General features: G+C 41.0%; 1 protein-coding gene across 2 annotated transcripts in view; it reads right to left on the reverse strand.

The window, feature by feature from the left end:
- Window positions 1-17,390, reverse strand: part of fam135b (family with sequence similarity 135 member B) — a 78,924-nt gene that overhangs the window by 17,543 nt on the left and 43,991 nt on the right. For both annotated transcript variants that reach the window (XM_033638040.2, XM_033638041.2), the window contains 7 exons: window positions 17,106-17,232; window positions 12,480-12,639; window positions 10,384-10,433; window positions 8,594-8,749; window positions 4,843-4,916; window positions 4,616-4,770; window positions 190-2,179 (listed from right to left, as the gene is read on the reverse strand). In XM_033638040.2, coding sequence (XP_033493931.2) covers window positions 190-2,179; window positions 4,616-4,770; window positions 4,843-4,916; window positions 8,594-8,749; window positions 10,384-10,433; window positions 12,480-12,639; window positions 17,106-17,232 — 2,712 coding nt within the window. The remainder of the gene's footprint in view (window positions 1-189; window positions 2,180-4,615; window positions 4,771-4,842; window positions 4,917-8,593; window positions 8,750-10,383; window positions 10,434-12,479; window positions 12,640-17,105; window positions 17,233-17,390) is intronic.

Here is a 17,390-nt window from a genome sequence, read left to right on the forward strand (position 1 = left end):
ATTTCTTCCATGTTGGTCCTGATGATTCGCCCTTTTCACAGGAGAACACAAGGTTTGATTTACGAAGCAGACCTGTATGGTAAGCCTAAAATAACCTGCTGTATCATGTAACAAAATTGGGGTTTGAAACATATTTACAGTGCAGTTTGTCCTTTGCCAACACTAAGCTTAGCTAAAACATAAACTCACTTTAGCATTCGTTCATTGGTCTCGTCGTCCATGTTCAGGGGATTGAGCGAAGACGAGGAGATGATACCAAAGGACCCCAGGGGCTGATGGGTAATAGGTGAGGTAGCCTGGCGAGCGGACATTCCACTGATGGATGGGGAGTCTCTCAGGACAGAGGAAAATGGCAGGCAGGTCGGGGCACAGGACACTGACATGTTCACCACCTCCACCATCTTCTTATTCACAAAGGCCAGCCCTGAGTTGGAGATCTTAGAGGGCTTAGTCTGGCAGTCTAAAGGCTCTTTCTCATTGGCTGATATGCCTTCAAGGTCAACAGGTGATGTGATATCATTGGCTATCAACCCTGTAAGGTCACTCGGCCTCTGCGTGGTGCTGCTGCTGGGTAGGTCATTGATGTGTTGAAGCCCTGAAGGCTCTAGAGGTGTTCGGGAGGGATATAGACACTCCTGGTCTTCAACACTAAGCAGTTCGGTGTGATGGAAACTTTGGCAGTCATCTTCAGTGTTAATTCTCTCCTGAGCTGCTGCACTTTTATGCACACATGGTTTGTTTCCGCAGCTGCAGGGCACTGCTACAGTTTCAACGAGATGCACATCCTCCACTGAGGCGCTTACTCCACTGATGTGTGTTTGATGGTTCACATTCTCCCCCTGGCTGCCAATAACAGTGCTTTCCTTCACATGCCGGCTCTCTGCAGACTCTTGTAAAAGCAACACTTCAGACACATCACTTAACACTGACTTGGTCTTGTATGTCTCTGACAGGTACTGTGGAGGGTTTGACTTCTCAGGGCAAATATTCTCTGTGACGACGTGGCCAAGATTTGCCATTGAACTCGAATCTAATAAAGATGATTCAGATTGCTCTGAGTCCATGTTGCTGTTCAAAGAAGAGCAGTTGATCTTCACTGAATCCTGGTGTTGCGCTAAGCTCTTAGAATCTGTCGCCTGGTTGAGCTGCACATGGTCTTCCTCAGTGTCTTCAGGGCTGCTTATCTGTGGTGCAGAGACCGACTTGGTCAGTTTGCTGAGCTGCCTCTGCTGCTGGTCCTCCTCGTAGGGCAGGGAGCTAATAGAGGTGAGCGAGGCCTGGATACCTCCACTTGGTAGGCTTCCATTGCTCTCCATTTGCAGGCCCTCCAGTGAGCTACGGTGGACCGGGTGGCGACACACTATCTGCTGGGGGATCTCCCGTTCGCTGGAGAAGTCCAGAGGAGGTCGGCCTCGCAGCGCGACCTCCAGGGGCCAGGCCACCGAGCTGGGCTCGCTCTCAATACCTGAGTCGGAAATAACTGAGGATGAGCGCTTCATGATCTTGGAGCCAGCCAGTCCTCCACGGTGGCTCATATCTTTTCTGAGATCACCAGGGAAAGGAGGATGCGCGTGGACAGTGGGCAGGCTGATGGGAGGAACATCCTCGCTCTCATCATCCATGGAGTGATTTAATGGCATGGCAATATCAGACTCCTCTTCATTGTTTTCACTCTCTTGTGCATTTTTATCATTAGCGGCATCACAAAGTTGGACGGGACTTTCTCTTAAACGATGAGCAGGGGACTCATCACTGCTGTTATTAGAGTCAGTGATGGGATTATGGTTTGAGGAGAGAACCAGGACTGTTTCTCCTCTACATGGATCGACATCACAAGGCTTAACTGTGATGTACGTCAGGCCTGGATCACAGCTCTCATCAGCCGGATGTTGTTTTTTCTCCGGTTCCTTCATGTCCTCTTCCTCTGCTAGAGACGGTTCAACACTGTCCTCAGTAGAAATGAGGTTCTGTGTAATTCTTATGTTGGTGCCTGTCTTACTCTGCTGTGCCATGAGTGAGACATATGTGGGCAGGTCCATGCAGTCATCGCTGTCCGAGGGATCCTGGGGTATTGCTGGTGATCTGGCTCCCTGGCTGCTTTCAAAAATCCCATTGGCATTTGTGATGGCGGGACATGAGTTGGTCTGCCCATCAGTGGTTGGCACACGTGATACCCACTCTGAAAAGACAAGGACACTGAAGTAAATCTTTTGTCTTGAAAAACAAAAAACGACTTCTGAATCCACCCACTCCACTGAGTTTGAGTTGAATGATTCGTTTGGCAAATTTGTCTCGGTCTTGGGTGGGACTCAATTAGCAGAGGTGGGACCAAGTTATTGTTTTGAAAGTCACAAGCAAGTCTCAAGTGTTTGCACGCAAGTCTCGAGTCAAGTCCAGAGTCAAAACTAACAAGTCCAAAGTCAAGTACCAAGTCCTAAACTTGGATTTTCAAGTTCTAAACAAGTTATAATGCACTCTAAACCAAATGTAACCAAATGCATCTAAAAGTTGAATTTATTTGTTAAAACAAGTTTGCCACAAAAGGTACTTAGCACTTAGCTAAGCATTAGCTTGCTTACTATACTATACTTTGCCTATGATTTTTTACCTGTAAATTCTGCATAGGCCTACTGCCATTCATTTTTTTTGTGGACCACCCATAGGTTTGGTATGCAGACAATACATCTTTGGTATCATTTTTCCAACTTGTGCACAGTAAGTCAAAGTTAGTTCTTCATGATTCTCCCCTGCAACTTCATTGCACGCTGTTGGATTGGTTAAAACTAAGTGATATCTGGGGAATTACCTGTGGACTTGCTTGGAATTAATAACATTAACATAAATAGATTCAGGAAATGAACAGAAATTACTTGATTCCTGGCACACTTTTAAATAACATACTTTTTAATCTTTGGACTTTGTGCATGTATCAAGTATTTTCAAGTCAAAAGGACAAGTCTAAATGGAGTCATGAGGCATATGTGTTTAAGTCAAAGCCGAGTTGTAAATCTTTTATGATAAGTCAAGCCCAAAGTCATCAAATTTGTGACTAAAGTCTGACTTCAGTCCAAGTCATGTGACTTGAGTCCACACCTCTGCCAATTGACCACGGCTAAGTCCCGCCCTCAAATGCGATGAGCCAATCACAGTGCGTATAGCCATTCCCATACACTGTGGACATTCTCTGCCTGGACGTCCATTGAAATGCATTACAGAAAGTCAGTTTTGTTCAGTTTTATGAGCTTTTTCTGAGATTTGAAGTTTAAAAATGGCCAAACGGTGTGCATGGGGTACATGCAACTCTGACACAAGGTATCCTGAGAGGCTGGGCGACCAGGTGTATTTTTTACTCTTTAAACCACATCTCAACCGAGAAAAGTGTCTCCTTTGGATAAAGTTGTGTGGTAACGTTAGACCACAACATCAACTCAACGTGAATAAGATTAACAATGATGTCTACATCTGTTCTAAGGTAAGTCAACATTGTGTTTGAGGCAACATATTGTCACTTTGCTGGAAAGACATATAAAGTTATTTTTAACATCTCTAGCTAACGTTAGCTAAAGTTAGCCTAACGTTTGCTGCTAGCTGCGTTGTTCATCATGTCACCTTGTTTGCTGGGAGTTCATTAGCCTATTTTGTTCTAGTTTTGTACTTTGGTGATCGTACATCATTGTTAGCTGTTGTCCAAAGGGCTCTAGTTAAGCTAACGTTAACTTCTGGAGCTTAGCTTCATTAACTTATCTGTAATGGCAGAGATAACAAAGGTTGGCAAACGTTATGCTGAATGATTCAGTGTAAATACTGTAGCACCAAACTAACGGAGAGACACTCTTGGTAAAGATGGTAAAAAGGCCGTTATCCTTTTCTCATATTCTGAGCCAAAAACCTTAACGTCAGTGGCACTTTAACTTGTTGTCTTTGATGGTGACGGCAACCAGATGCGGTTCACAAGCGTACACTGTGACCTGTAAATTTTGGCTTGTAATTTAAGCTTTTCATCGACCTTCTCAACAATAAAATGATGAATATATCCCTCCAATGCGTAGTTTAGGCCCTTTTGGTTACTTCTCAATGACATCTGATCGTTATGTACCCAAAAAACATCAACTGCCTCCTGCGAAATGCCGTGTACTGTGACACCTGCCATAGCGCCGGTCACTGAATGTTGATTGTTTGTCCAAGTGTGTGGAGGGGGCGTGGCTTAGCCATAGGTCAGTTAGCACCACAGGTCGGTCTAATGTGTTGTCAAGATGTTGTCAAGCATCAAGCCATTCGTCAGAACCAACAAGTCGTAATAAGATCAATGGCAAAGACTATAGACAAGATAGACGCCGCTAACAAGACAGTTCTTAATTGATGTGTTTTCTCACTATCATTGTAGTTTGTCATGACTACAAATCAGTGTGGACTTGAAATGATGTTAGATTCCGGTAGACACATATTGTAGGTCCCGAGTGACTGGTTTGGGAAAATAGAATCCCCTCCCAAATAGAGTGGATACAATGTCACATTGAAGGTGGAAACAGACTGTAAAGAGTTAATAATTCTGTCTGATATCAGGCATGTGATTAGGTGTAAATAGAGCAATATTTCCAGGCACCTGTTGTATTACCTGTTTGAGGAGACTCTACATATCTGTCCTCAAAGATGATGGGCAGGCTGTTCCAGTCTCCGTCAATGTCCAGGCACTCAACAGGTAAAGGAGGCATCTTGGTCAGGTAGTCTGAGCTCCGCACTTCTCCAGCTATCTGGCCATGTCTGTTGATTCTGAATGAGCAGAATAATATCATCAATACATTTATTCAATTAACTCTTAAGGCTAATAAGGCTAATACTTACAGCTCCTCTTGAAAAGTCAGAGATATCTCTTTGGGGTGTTCGGTGAAGAAGTACGCCTCTGAGAACCTCCTGACCTGATGTCAGTAAAAAAAGACAGAACATTTTCAACAGTCAATCTGTTTCAATCAAACATTCAAGGTCTGCACACAAACAGAGACTCAAGTCACTTCTTCCGGTCTGTGGCACAAGCTTTATCTAAAAGCTTTCTCCTTCCCCAGCTCCAATTAGAAATGCATCACCCTTGAAAGTCAGCCGCTGCGACGGGCAAATCACCAGGAACACTATTTCTGGTGTATTTTCACCCCACAATAATTACAGAATAAGTGTTAATTGAAATCCTAACTCCACTGGTGGGCTGAGGCATGACAGTATTCCCTCGGGGTAATCTAATACCAAAGCAAACATGTTCATTATTTTCAGACAACTGAGATGAAACTGTGCCATGAGAGCGCCTTGAGAGCTACTCCACTGTGAAGCAGATATTCATATGAAACAGCCCAGTGATTAGACAGAACTTGCGTTGGAGATCATATTAACTCGCTCAGCTGGGTTTAAGCTACTGAGGTCTGGAATGGCATCTTAGCATTTCGATTATTCCCTTTGTGGCACTCACTGATCATAAATCACTCTGACTCTCCCGAGTTTGGTCACCAACTCACAATATGTTACTTTTGTCCTGGTCCAACATGGAGGTTTCTTCCTCATTACAATTTGTTTAAAGTGCAGTGTTTAGGTTTTAGGGGGATATATTGGCAGAAATGGAATATAATAATCATGACTGCATTTTTATTTGTGTATAATAATGTGAAACTAAGAATTGTTGGGTTTTTGTTACCTTAGATTAAGTCATTTATATCTACATATGAGGCATGTCCTCTTCCACAGAGTCCACCGTGTTGTTTCTACAGTAGTGCAAAACGAAAACCAAACCAAACACTGACTCTAAAATTAGCATTTTCACATTTTGTGTCAACCACCATGGTTCTTCTACACGCTTGGGAGAAGCTTCAGTTGGTTGCAATCTGCAGCCTCACCACTAGATGCCACTAAATCCTCCACAATGGACTTTTAAACGTGATCACCTTCTACGCTGGGGCAGAATTTGGATTTCAAAGATAATGGGGGTGGGGGCCAGGCTTTAGTTTTTTAGATAGGTAGAGCAAAACACAACCAAGTTTTTCTTAAAGGGATAGTGCCCCCAAAATGAAAATTCAGCCATTATCTACTCACCCATATGCCGAGGGAGGCTCAGGTGAAGTTTTAGAGTCCTCACAACACCACGTTCACATGTGCACGCTTGTGCGCCAGACCAGCTAAAGCACGTGAACACACATGAAGGCGATGCCCATGTCTCACGGTCTCGCGCAGGTGCGCACACGTGAACGTGGTGCACAGAGAGGCAGTTAGAGCTACAGGCTACAATGAGGCTAAAAACAGAGTTCAAATGACGTTTTTCCAAACAACTTTTTATGTTGGGGCTTCAGGACACTTGGATCACTACAGACGAGCAGTATGGAGATATTTTGTGGTTTCAGTTGTGTTTTTGGACGTTTGAATCTGGGGCGCCGTCAGCCTCCATTAGGTGGAGTTGTGTTGCTACCTCCTCTCCCCTTGGATCTCCACAAGTGATGTGAGGACTCTAAAACTTCACCTGAGCCTCCCTCAGCATATGGGTGAGTAGATAATGGCTGAATTTTCATTTTTGGGTGCACTATCCCTTTAATATTGAAACGCCCCCTTCAAGAAATGGTCATAACAGAAATATTTTATCGAGCAAAAGTGATTAAATTAATCTTTATACTGACTCAACCCACAGATGAAAAAGTGCAGAATAAAAGATGGGATTTGCTATCTGCCCTGCACCTCAAAGCAATATGAATGTCAAAATATGTATTTTTTAAATTAAACTAGAGCTTGAAGCCTCTTGTTTTAGGAGTGACTTTAAAGTCTTACGGATTACTTTTAAGGCTCTACATGGCCTGGTTCCAGATTACATTCAGACCTGTTAGGTGCTTTTAAACCTCTGCGATTCTCAGTCAGAGGTCTTCTGCTTGTCCCAGAGTCCATGCTAAAGGGGACAGAGCTTTTGCAATCAGGGCACGGAGGCTCTGGAATGACCTGCCCGAGGATGTAAAGCTGTCTGAGTCACTGGCTTTGTTTAGGTCTCTCCTTAAACCATATTTCTATTGGAAAGCATTTCCTGACTTTATCTGAGCATTCGTTTATTTTATTGCTGTCTTACTGATTTTATTTCCCATTAATTATCTTGATTCATTTATCTTCCTTATTTCATCTTAGATGACATTTTATGACATGTTCTTTGTTTTATTCTTGTGTTTTAAATGTGTTAAGTTTTATTGCAGAGCACTTTGTAAGTGTGTTTTGAAAGGTGCTATATAAATAGGGTTTATTATTATTATTATTATTACTATTATTGTTATTATTATTACAATTATTGTTATTGGCCGCATTTCCCAGATCCAGTTAAGGAGATCTTAGCGCTAAGAGCTAAGTATTTCTTAGATTTGCACTTAGCTTAAGAAGATCTTTCACTAAGAAGGAGTTGTAAGATGGAGCTGACCCACTCTTAAGGCTCACAGATCCAGTCGCGTCAGGCAAATTAATATTACACTAGAGATGTGCGCATAGCAGCTTCTTAAAGAGCAATCCTAAGAAGGGCATTAAGAACTCATCTGGGAAACACTCTTATCTTAGCGACCCTTCTTAGCTAAGACTTTCTTAACTGTGCTCTTAAGTCTTAAGATCGATCTTAACTGGGAAACGCGGCCATTGTTATTATTGTAAATACAAAAATGTCTTAGCTAGAAATTAAATACAAACACCTTTTGAAAAAAAGTTACTTTAGCTTAAGGTAAGACATGATGGTATGTTTGATCAACTGAGGCCGTCGCATTGACTAAGAAACTTTGCACAAAAACAATAAAGGTGGTGCAATGAAGCAAAATGTGTAAACTGAGGAGTAAAAATATATATTTTTAAATGGTAATATGTAACAAAGTCTGCAAAAATAATAATGTTTTAGCTCTTTTACTCTTGTGGGAATGTATGAATAAAACATTAACCTCATTGACTCATTAACCTACCTCATTAGCTGTAGTTAATGCTGTCTTTGTCCTGTGATTTTTTACCCTTTTATTGGTTTCAAAACATCTTGCCAAAAGACTGCAGTTGAAAATAAGCCAGCTGGCTAACACTGGCACATTTACAGAAATGTTGATTAATGTGCGTTGTCCTTATAAATAAATAAATCTTAAAAAAAAAAAAAACCTCTATAAAGCTCAAGATTTCAAAATATATCTCCTCTTACAGTGTTTAAACCAAACACTCCACTGTGCTCCACTGTAACAGATACTTTTACAACTTTCTAAGACGTCACCCAGATTTTTAATATAACATTTTTTGAACTATAAAAAATGAAGGTCCCTCCTGTAAATTACACCCCAGCTTATATGATCATGTCATTGTGGTGCCAGAGAATTTTATTCAATAGCTACAAAAACCTTCAAGAAAATTGCTCCCAACATGCCTCAAGGAGCTGCTTACAGATCTTAAATGTCAGTGGTTATGAAACCATTTCCATTGTTCTGTAGTATTTTTGTATTTATGTGTGGGTGCTGAGGATATAAAAGGCTGAATATAAACATATCAGCACAAATTGCCACACACACACGGTAAAGGTTGACGTTTGAGCATCTTAATAAGCATGGCTTTGATGGAGCGCCACTCTCACCCTGAGCGTATGGTGCTCCTGGGCCAGATAGGAGAGGATGTGGGGGTTGAGCACAGCGGCCTCCAGGAAGCGGCTCCAAAGAGCAGCCAGCTGGGAGCAGAGCTGGCTCACGTCCCTGCTGATCTGCTCCGCTACCCTCTCGTGGCCTTCCTGCAGCTGATGGGGACAGAGTCGGGTCAGGAAAACAAGTAAAAATAAAAAACAGGCTCCTGTGTGTAACATCAACCTGAAAGCATCAGTCTTCCAAAGATACATTATGTTCTAGGATCCTTGTTTTTCTTGCCGATATATTTAAACCTACAGACAAGGAGTGTCTGCAGTCTGCCTGACTTACATGTCCTTGGATCATTGTAGAAAACTCATGTTTAACTCGACAGTCAACTGACCCCTGCTGCTCTGTGTGAAAGGCTGGTATTAACAACCATAATTCCAAGCCACATGTACATTTCACAGCATGTTTAGAGACTTGAAACTACACTTAAAGTCTGTGTAAAGCAAAAAAAAAAGTGTAATGAGTTTGTCACACTGCAGAAAAATGTGTTCTCAACCACCAGGCCACATTTTAATGATTACAAAAATAAAAATAAGTTTCAAAATCTTAAAAAAATAAGCAGTATTCTCTGCTTTGAGACGCTGGTGCGTATCTGCTGGGAGCCGAAACTAAGATTGAGATTAACTCAGCAGCACACACTGTCTATAAGCCAAAGAACAACTGCCTCTCCCCAGTGATGGACTCTTATTAGCAGCTAACTCAGCAGCACACACAGTCTATGGTTAAGCAGCACGCATCCTCCGAGCTGAAGAATGGGAGAACCACTGTGTGGCAATAGCCTGAAGTTCAGCAGCTAACAGCGGCTAACATTAGCACAAAGCACACACACACACACACACACACACACACACTCACACACAGCAGTGAGCAGGCTGACAGGTACGTTAGTGACGGCTATTTTGCTTGTGTTTAGTTTCATTTAACAAAGATGTTTATTCACGTAGCGAACTTGCCATGGGGTGAACGAAACAACACTGATGCTCTGTGCTGATATTAGTAGTAACTTAGTTTTTATATAACATGGGTGGAGTCTAACTCCACAATTTAGTACTGCACAGTTTCCAGTCGTATCACAATTTCTACCACGTATAATGTGTTTAGAAAGAAATCACTAATTTTGCTTTATGCAGACGTTAAAGTCATGATTATTTCATCCCTCAGTGATCCCCTTCATGACTAGCTAATGAATCATTTTAAGATTTTGGTCACCAAAGTCACCGAAATAGTCACTTTGGAAATAGATGTATTTAGTAATGCTTTTAAGTGCTGTTTTCTGGGATTTTTTTATGTCAGGATGCTCCTGTGAGTCATTGTGCTTTTAAATTTCCAAATAAAAATCATATTAAATCTGATCGAAAATAAAAAATCAAGTTCCACTTGAACTAATGGCTCATTAGCTGTTCTCAAGATAAATTGTGCAAAAAATTATACATGCATTACTGTAAAAAAAAAATGTTATTTTTGCAGCATTCCTTTTTTTAAAGTCAATCCAAATTCATCTTGTGTTGTTTAACATTACCAACAAAAAATATATATAAAAAATCAAAATTTAAACTGATTACAAATTAATAACAACATCAAAACAGGAAAACACAATTACTGAGAAATTATAACAATGTGGATGTAACGATAAAGTTAGAATCATAATCAGAAAAACTTAAGTGTTAATCATGAGACGACAACACAAACTTTGACGTGGCTTTTTAACACGAGGGTGCAGTCTGTTTAACGAACATACCTGTAACTCTATTGTGAGCTGATTCAGAGTTTCTTCTACAGGCAGCACGTCTGTGGAAAGAAAAGTTATTTGCAGAGATTAGTGCAAAGGATTTTAATACACTGTGCACCGAGCGATGAGATAGAGTCACTGCAGATTTAATGACAGGAATTTAAAAATGTTTTAATTAATAATTAGAAACAAACTTATGAACAATTTAAAATCTTGAATGAAAACACAAATCTGTGAAGTAATCCGATAATCTTTGGAAGAATAAAACTATAAATGGGTGATTAAATTAAATAGAAATGAAAAATACATCTTCCCACTTTTAATCCTGTGTTGCTGTGTGCATACATCAAAATCTTTGTCGTGTCAAATGTCTGATGACTCATCCTGACTCTGTTTACAGAAGTTAATTTAAGCTTATTTAAGTCATATAAAACTGCACAACTGTGGGTTGTAGTAGCTACTATCTAACAGAGCAATACAGAGAGATAGGACGAGATGTGTGTTTGGATATCAGTGGGAAAAAAAACTTGTTTTTTATTTCCAAAACAATGAGGCAGAGGTCTAATTCAGTCATCTCTCTCGATCTAACAGCTCAGACACCAGAGGAAAATGTTGGCCATACGTTTCTGCAAACCTCAATACATTAAATCTGTACGTTTCATGTGCATCATATCAGCATTTCTAAAGTGACATAGTATATGAGCTGACTTTGTCATCTGGTGTTGATGGTTGATGGCATGACACCTAGGCAAGGTGCCTGCAAAGCTGCAGACTGTTGCATTTGTTTTTAGCGAATCATCGCTGCATGTCCAGCAGCTTTTGAAGCACCAAATGTTGGTGTTTTGTAGCAACCTGCCACTGTTTCCACTGGGAAAGTGGCAAGAAAAATGTCTGTCGTCATTGCATTTCCAGCTGGAAATATGCCACCAAAAGTATTTTAAGTCCAACATGATCTTTTCCTAACCATATATGTGTTTTTTATGCCTAAACCTCACCACATGTTGACCACAGTGCTGATGAAATGCAAAATTTCAACCTATCTGCTTCATAATTATACACAAATGTAACATATCTGTGGTTTGAAGAATCCTACAATGCCAACATTTATTCTGGAGAATAAATGTTAGGTTAGATTTAACCAGGGTGGTTTGTGTGGAACCAACAGTCCACTAAACTTTAAACTCTGAGCCCGCCTACTCTTTAGCTGTCCAATCAAATGCAAAGGATATGATTTAAACTCCTCTTGGGATTGTACACCGCTAAAATTACTGCTTCTGTACAGCAGTACGTGACAGTGCAGAAGTTAAAGAGGCTCTAACTTCGGTTTCACCAGGACTTTATGGACAAAATCAAATAAAACTAGAGGAGCACTCACAGAATGTAGACCTCTGCTGAGGCCAAAAGCTCTACCTTGCAACATTAACAAAGTGAAAAATAATTGGTCTATCTGCTGCATGATTTCGATCAACTTCAAAATTGAATGGGTTCTTTTTGCTACACCTTTTATCAAGTTTCACGGAGAGTAGTTTTCATGCTGACAAACAGACAAATGCACAAACCAAGCCAAATACATACAGTATCCTCACTGGTGGAGGTAAATAATTATAACAGGCCATAGAATCTAATTATGTACTATTGGAGGAAAGTAAGTCGGTACATTCAGTCATGTACAGTACAATTTTAAGGCACTTGTACTTGAGTATTTCCATTTTCTGGTACTTCGACTACTTGGGAGCTATCAGGTGAAAACACAACACGTTTTCCCTAAACTATTCTTACACATTATAGAAAAATACTCTGAAAGGAGTCAGCATACTTAATAAATACTTATATACTACTTTTCATGCTTTTACTGTTCTGTTATCTTATATTTGAGTATTTTTACGTTCTTATACTGTAACTTTTACTTGAGTAAACAGTGTGATTATGCCACTGCTTCTAACTATGTCCTGGATTAATTTATATGGACACGGAGAACAAAGCAAAAGGTTGTTGGATTATGAAAAACATATTCTCCAATAGAATGTCAGACATTTTAATTCTCAGTCGACCTTACATCTGATTATATGAAGAAGTCTACACAAAATCTGAATGCAGAGCTTTACCTGACTCCAGCGGAGTCTGCTGGAGCTGTGGGATTTCCTTCATCAGTGCAGAGTGGTAGGTGTGCAGGCCCCTGTGTGCGACCAACAGGAGGCGACAGAGCCTTCGGTGCCACGTGTGAGCTCTCTGCAGGCAGTTTTCACTGGGCACATAAAAGCTCCCCTGCGGAGAAGGAGACACAGAGGAAATGTCAGGCACTATGTAGGTCAGTCGTCACCTCTCAGAAACCGGCCTGTCTTAAAAGCAGACACGTACACGTACTTGACCTTCATGGTTCAAGTGTACAACTGCAGCAGTTGTATGGGCTTGTCACTGATGTTAAAAGGAGCTTGCTTCCAAATGGGAACACTTCAGATAATAATTACTTAAAAGATAACATACGACGTTAGGGACAAATGGCCCCTGAACACAGCTTGCTGCCAGCCGTAAAATCAGATCAATAAGTTTATGTGGCCTTCAGAGGATGTAACACATCCCTGTTGTGAAGTTTAAAGGTTCACAAGTATGGGAAGGCGACCCAGAATCCAAGGTGTCAACGTTTGTCTTGATGTTGTTTGATCTTGACAAGCAAAAGAAACAAGAATATAAAATTACATGGATTAAAAACTGAGAATTAAAATTGTTGTGCTAAAATTACTCAACAATGCCAAGTGCAAATCTAAAGGAAGGAAGCAGCTTGATGAGGAAGTCAGTCCTGTAGCTCGACTACAACAGTGTTGGTTTAATATAAGCTGTAATATGGACCCTGTTTCCAGTAGATGGCTCTCTAACAATGCAGTAAAAGCATTAACTGTGTGTCACCACTGCAATTTACAATATGTGTTGACTTTAACAAAAGCCACAAATCACCACGGCTTTGATACTATAATCATGTCTCTCATTTATCTTCCTAAAGAGCTAATGGTCTTCTGCCTCAACAGCTATTATTGAACACATCAGCTGTCACAACATGGAGCCAGGGAGCCATCGATGTAGCCAGTGACTGCCCTCGTACGCTGGTCCCTGACCTGAAACAGTCTGCTACCCAGCCACAGCTCCTCTTCACTGGGATGTTTTGGCAGCTCTGGTGGGACTCTGAGCTTTGAAAGGCATGTAATGCCTGAGTATCTGGGGATGTACTATAATTTGCCCCTAGCAAGTAAAGTCTCCGGCCCTATCATCACACCTGTGTGCGCTCTGTAATTGCAGCAGTGTAGTTTACCCAGACCAGTGGTGAACATCTGTATGTTTACTTTCATAAATCTTTTTACCTTTATAGAGGCCTGCCTGGATCAGTCTGCGAGCGAAGGGCAGGGAAAAATTCCTATTTTTCAGTATGAACCAGTCATTATCCTAAAACCATAGTTTCTCTCTGTGCTGACAATGTCTGGACTCACGTGCATCGGCTCTCTGTCACCTGATGGGAGAATGTCTGCTTTTATTTCCTGCTGTCGCCGCAACTTTGATTGGTAGAGAAAGACAGCATATTTGTCATGATTGTGATCTTCACAAGTGTGATTTATTTCTACCAAAACACCAACAATTCCCAGGTGTCTCACCTTTAACAGCATCATTTTCCTTTTAAAATCCTGTATACCTCAGAGGGGATCTTCGCTGATATTAGTGGAAATCTACATGTGATTTTGTTTCTCCAGAAATAACATCACTTAGAGGGAAGGCTGCAGTGTTAAGGGGGAAAGTGCTGAAAACGTAGCGTAGCCGCAGGTAAAATGCTCTAAATAAATAAAGGTGAAGGAGGAGGCGTCGTTGTGTTGCAGATTTCACCTGCAGCTATGTGGTACGTGGCGCTTGTGAGCAGAACTCATTACTGTGATCAAACGAAACCCCCCCGCCTGGCTAAACGCAGAGCTTATTAAAGTGCCCAGCCAGGGGTGGGAGTAAAAACCAGGAGGAGTGTTGGGGGAAGGAGGGCGGGGGGGCAACCGGGGCGCTCATTAAGATTTACAGTGTAGACTGTGACACATGGACCTGAGTGATGCATGTTATAGAAGGACAGAGAAAATGAAACCAACTGTTATACAACTGTACACAAGTTGGGATAACTGGCAAACACAAGAGAGGACTCAAATAAGATAATAGCATCAATAAAATGTAATGAAAATAGTGCACAATGCAGTGGGGCTGGGGGATAAAACCATAATTATCTCGATTTAATTTTCCTCAAGAAATATGTTTTCTAAACTATTATTGTTATGGCTTTTTGCCTTTATGAGATAGGGTGCAGCAAAGGTTGGATTTGAACTGATTGCTGCTGCAGCAAGAACACAGCCTTTGCACATGTGGCGCCCGCTCTGCCAGGTGAGACACTGGACACCACAGAAATATATGTTCAACAAATGTATGCTATAATTAAATTATCCATATGCCACTAGAGGGTAACGCTTATGCACCTTAAACACTAGTTGCCACCTGTCATTAAACAGAAGACGAAGTAATAGAAGAGATGTAGGTATAACCGCAGCTGGAGCAGCAACGTGACCCGGCCACCATACCTACACGTCAGCCCACAATCAGCTATAAAGTATTACGTTCAAAGAGAGGTGGTTAAGGTTAGAATAAGGGTAATGGGAAGGGTTATAAAGTGAATCACATCTTCATGTATTATGAATTTTAAAATGGATTATTGCTTTATTTGGTCTTATTTATTTACTACAGTGCAGCATTGTAGCAGCGTTCAGGTAACCGTCACATTAGCCATGTTTCCATCAGCCTGTTTCGATGCGCATCTAGAAGTATCGCATCGGAAAATTATTATGGAACACCAAAATTCGAATTAAAATCCCCTGATTCACACAAACTAAAATATGCTTGCTTTAGCCGGGTTTTGGTTGATTCGAAAAAATGTTGATTCGCAAAACGGGGGATGGAAACAGTTATGTTCGAATTAAGTCTGACGTAGCGCATCTCTCTCCATGGTGATATCCACACTCCGGGTCGGGAAGGCGGTAATGCATTTACAAGCTGGTTGCCAGCCGCCAGAAAACGTAGAAGAAGAAGAATGCCAGACTTGTTTTGTTTCTGGTTCTGCGGAAAACTAGTGCGAGTTCCTAGTTTTCACCAAAGTCCACACATTTAATGGAAACACACAGGATTCGTATTTCTTTTAATGTGCATTTCCCAATGATTCAAATCACTTTTGGATGGAAACATAGCTAGTGGTGGGTTTATCTTGTACTATTGTTGGGTGCGACTTGTTGGTATGTGTTGTGTATGCTACAAACAAAATGTGTCTGCATCTAAACATGTCTCGAAGAAGAAGACAAGACCAGCCACCAAGCTAATGCGTACAGTAAGCGTATAACATTACAACAACATTCAACACGCTCTTATTTGTGAGTAAATGTAATGAAAATAAAACTTTAATGCATTTCCTTGTCCTTGAACATACTATGGGAAGAACTATGCCAGAAGTATTTCTTGAATGGGCGTAGTGACTGCAAGTATTTTTGTATAACTGTATTTTAAAAAAAATGTTGCACTGTTCCTTTAACTAAAGATCCACCATACTAGCTTTTTCAAGAGGGTTTTAAATTAAATGTTCTGTGAAAATTAGCATGTAGTACAATCTGTATACTGTTAGCACTGTATGTGGTATGAAATTGGGATACAACTGTACAACTGCAGTATAAATCTTCTCACACCACATACGAATAATTTGTGGAATAAATCACGTGTCAGTTTAAAAATTTGAGCACATCTATGTCTATTAGCCTATCTACACTGCATCCATAACTTCAGATTTGCAGTGCTTTTTTTCCCATAGATTACAGATGTTGATAAAAACAAGCTGACCAATAAAAAATTATGACTTTTGCTCAAGCGATCAATAGATTTTCTCAGACGTCGCTGTCATAAATCTCTTCGTACCATCACAGGACAATATGGATACTGACATTAAACATGTCAGAAGTAGTTGATGTGAAAAGTTTCATCAAATCGTCACTGAATATTTTTGTTTAATTTTTGTTTTGTCATGTGAAAAACTCTTACCTGTATGTTTAGATGATTAAAAAGTCATAACATAACTACATTTCTTTAAAGAAAGACATATATAATTATGAGTAATGTTTATTTTAACAGTAACTTGATCATTACTTCTGTCATCATGTAACTATGCAGCTACACTGCACTATAAACGTCACAAAGACAACACCATCATTTCCAGAGAGTGCTCCTGGAGCCTGCATGCCTGGGCAGGTGGGTTAATCAGATATTATGAAAAGCCATGGTGCTGTGCAGTAATAATCTCTGTGTTGGCCTCTGGTAAGCCTGAAGACTCCACGGAGCCCCGACAATTGACATATCCCGATGGACAAACAGGTCCAGGATCAGTAATCCAGATCAGAATGACTCCCAGCTCAGCTCTTGGGCTGAATCCTGTTGCTTCTGGGTGACACGCCAAAACAAATCACAACTAAATCCATCGGCCTCTGTCCCTAAACCGAGATTGCATTTACGTCATCGTTTGGCATTTAGCTGCTTGCTCAGAAAAAAAAAAAAAAAGGCAACAACCATCTGAACGGCGACTGGCTCATTCTGAGCTGTTTGCAGCTTTGTGAGACAAAATGGGCTTTTACTGTCTGTGACTTTGTATTTGAACGCAGCTGAACTGCTAAAGGTTAACATACCTCAGAGATGACAGGCTTGCAGTAGCCAGCTCCGAACACAAGGTTCTCTACAGACATGGCAGATGGGTCGCTCGGGCTCTCTGGCGAGCCCTTCCCCAGCCAGGAGCCCTTCCCTGTACGTGCAAAGCTGCAGAGAGAACAGGGAGGACACATGCAGGGACAAAGCATGAGTGTGTGTATGTGTGTGTGTATGAAGGAAGGCAGATAAGCTGAGACAAGAGCTGTTACTGTTCCAATCAATCAAGTGCTGCAGTAATCTATGTAATGCATAGCTAAACACTGGGT

This window comes from Epinephelus lanceolatus, chromosome 16 (assembly GCF_041903045.1).
Source record: "Epinephelus lanceolatus isolate andai-2023 chromosome 16, ASM4190304v1, whole genome shotgun sequence".
Taxonomy (NCBI): domain Eukaryota; kingdom Metazoa; phylum Chordata; class Actinopteri; order Perciformes; family Serranidae; genus Epinephelus; species Epinephelus lanceolatus.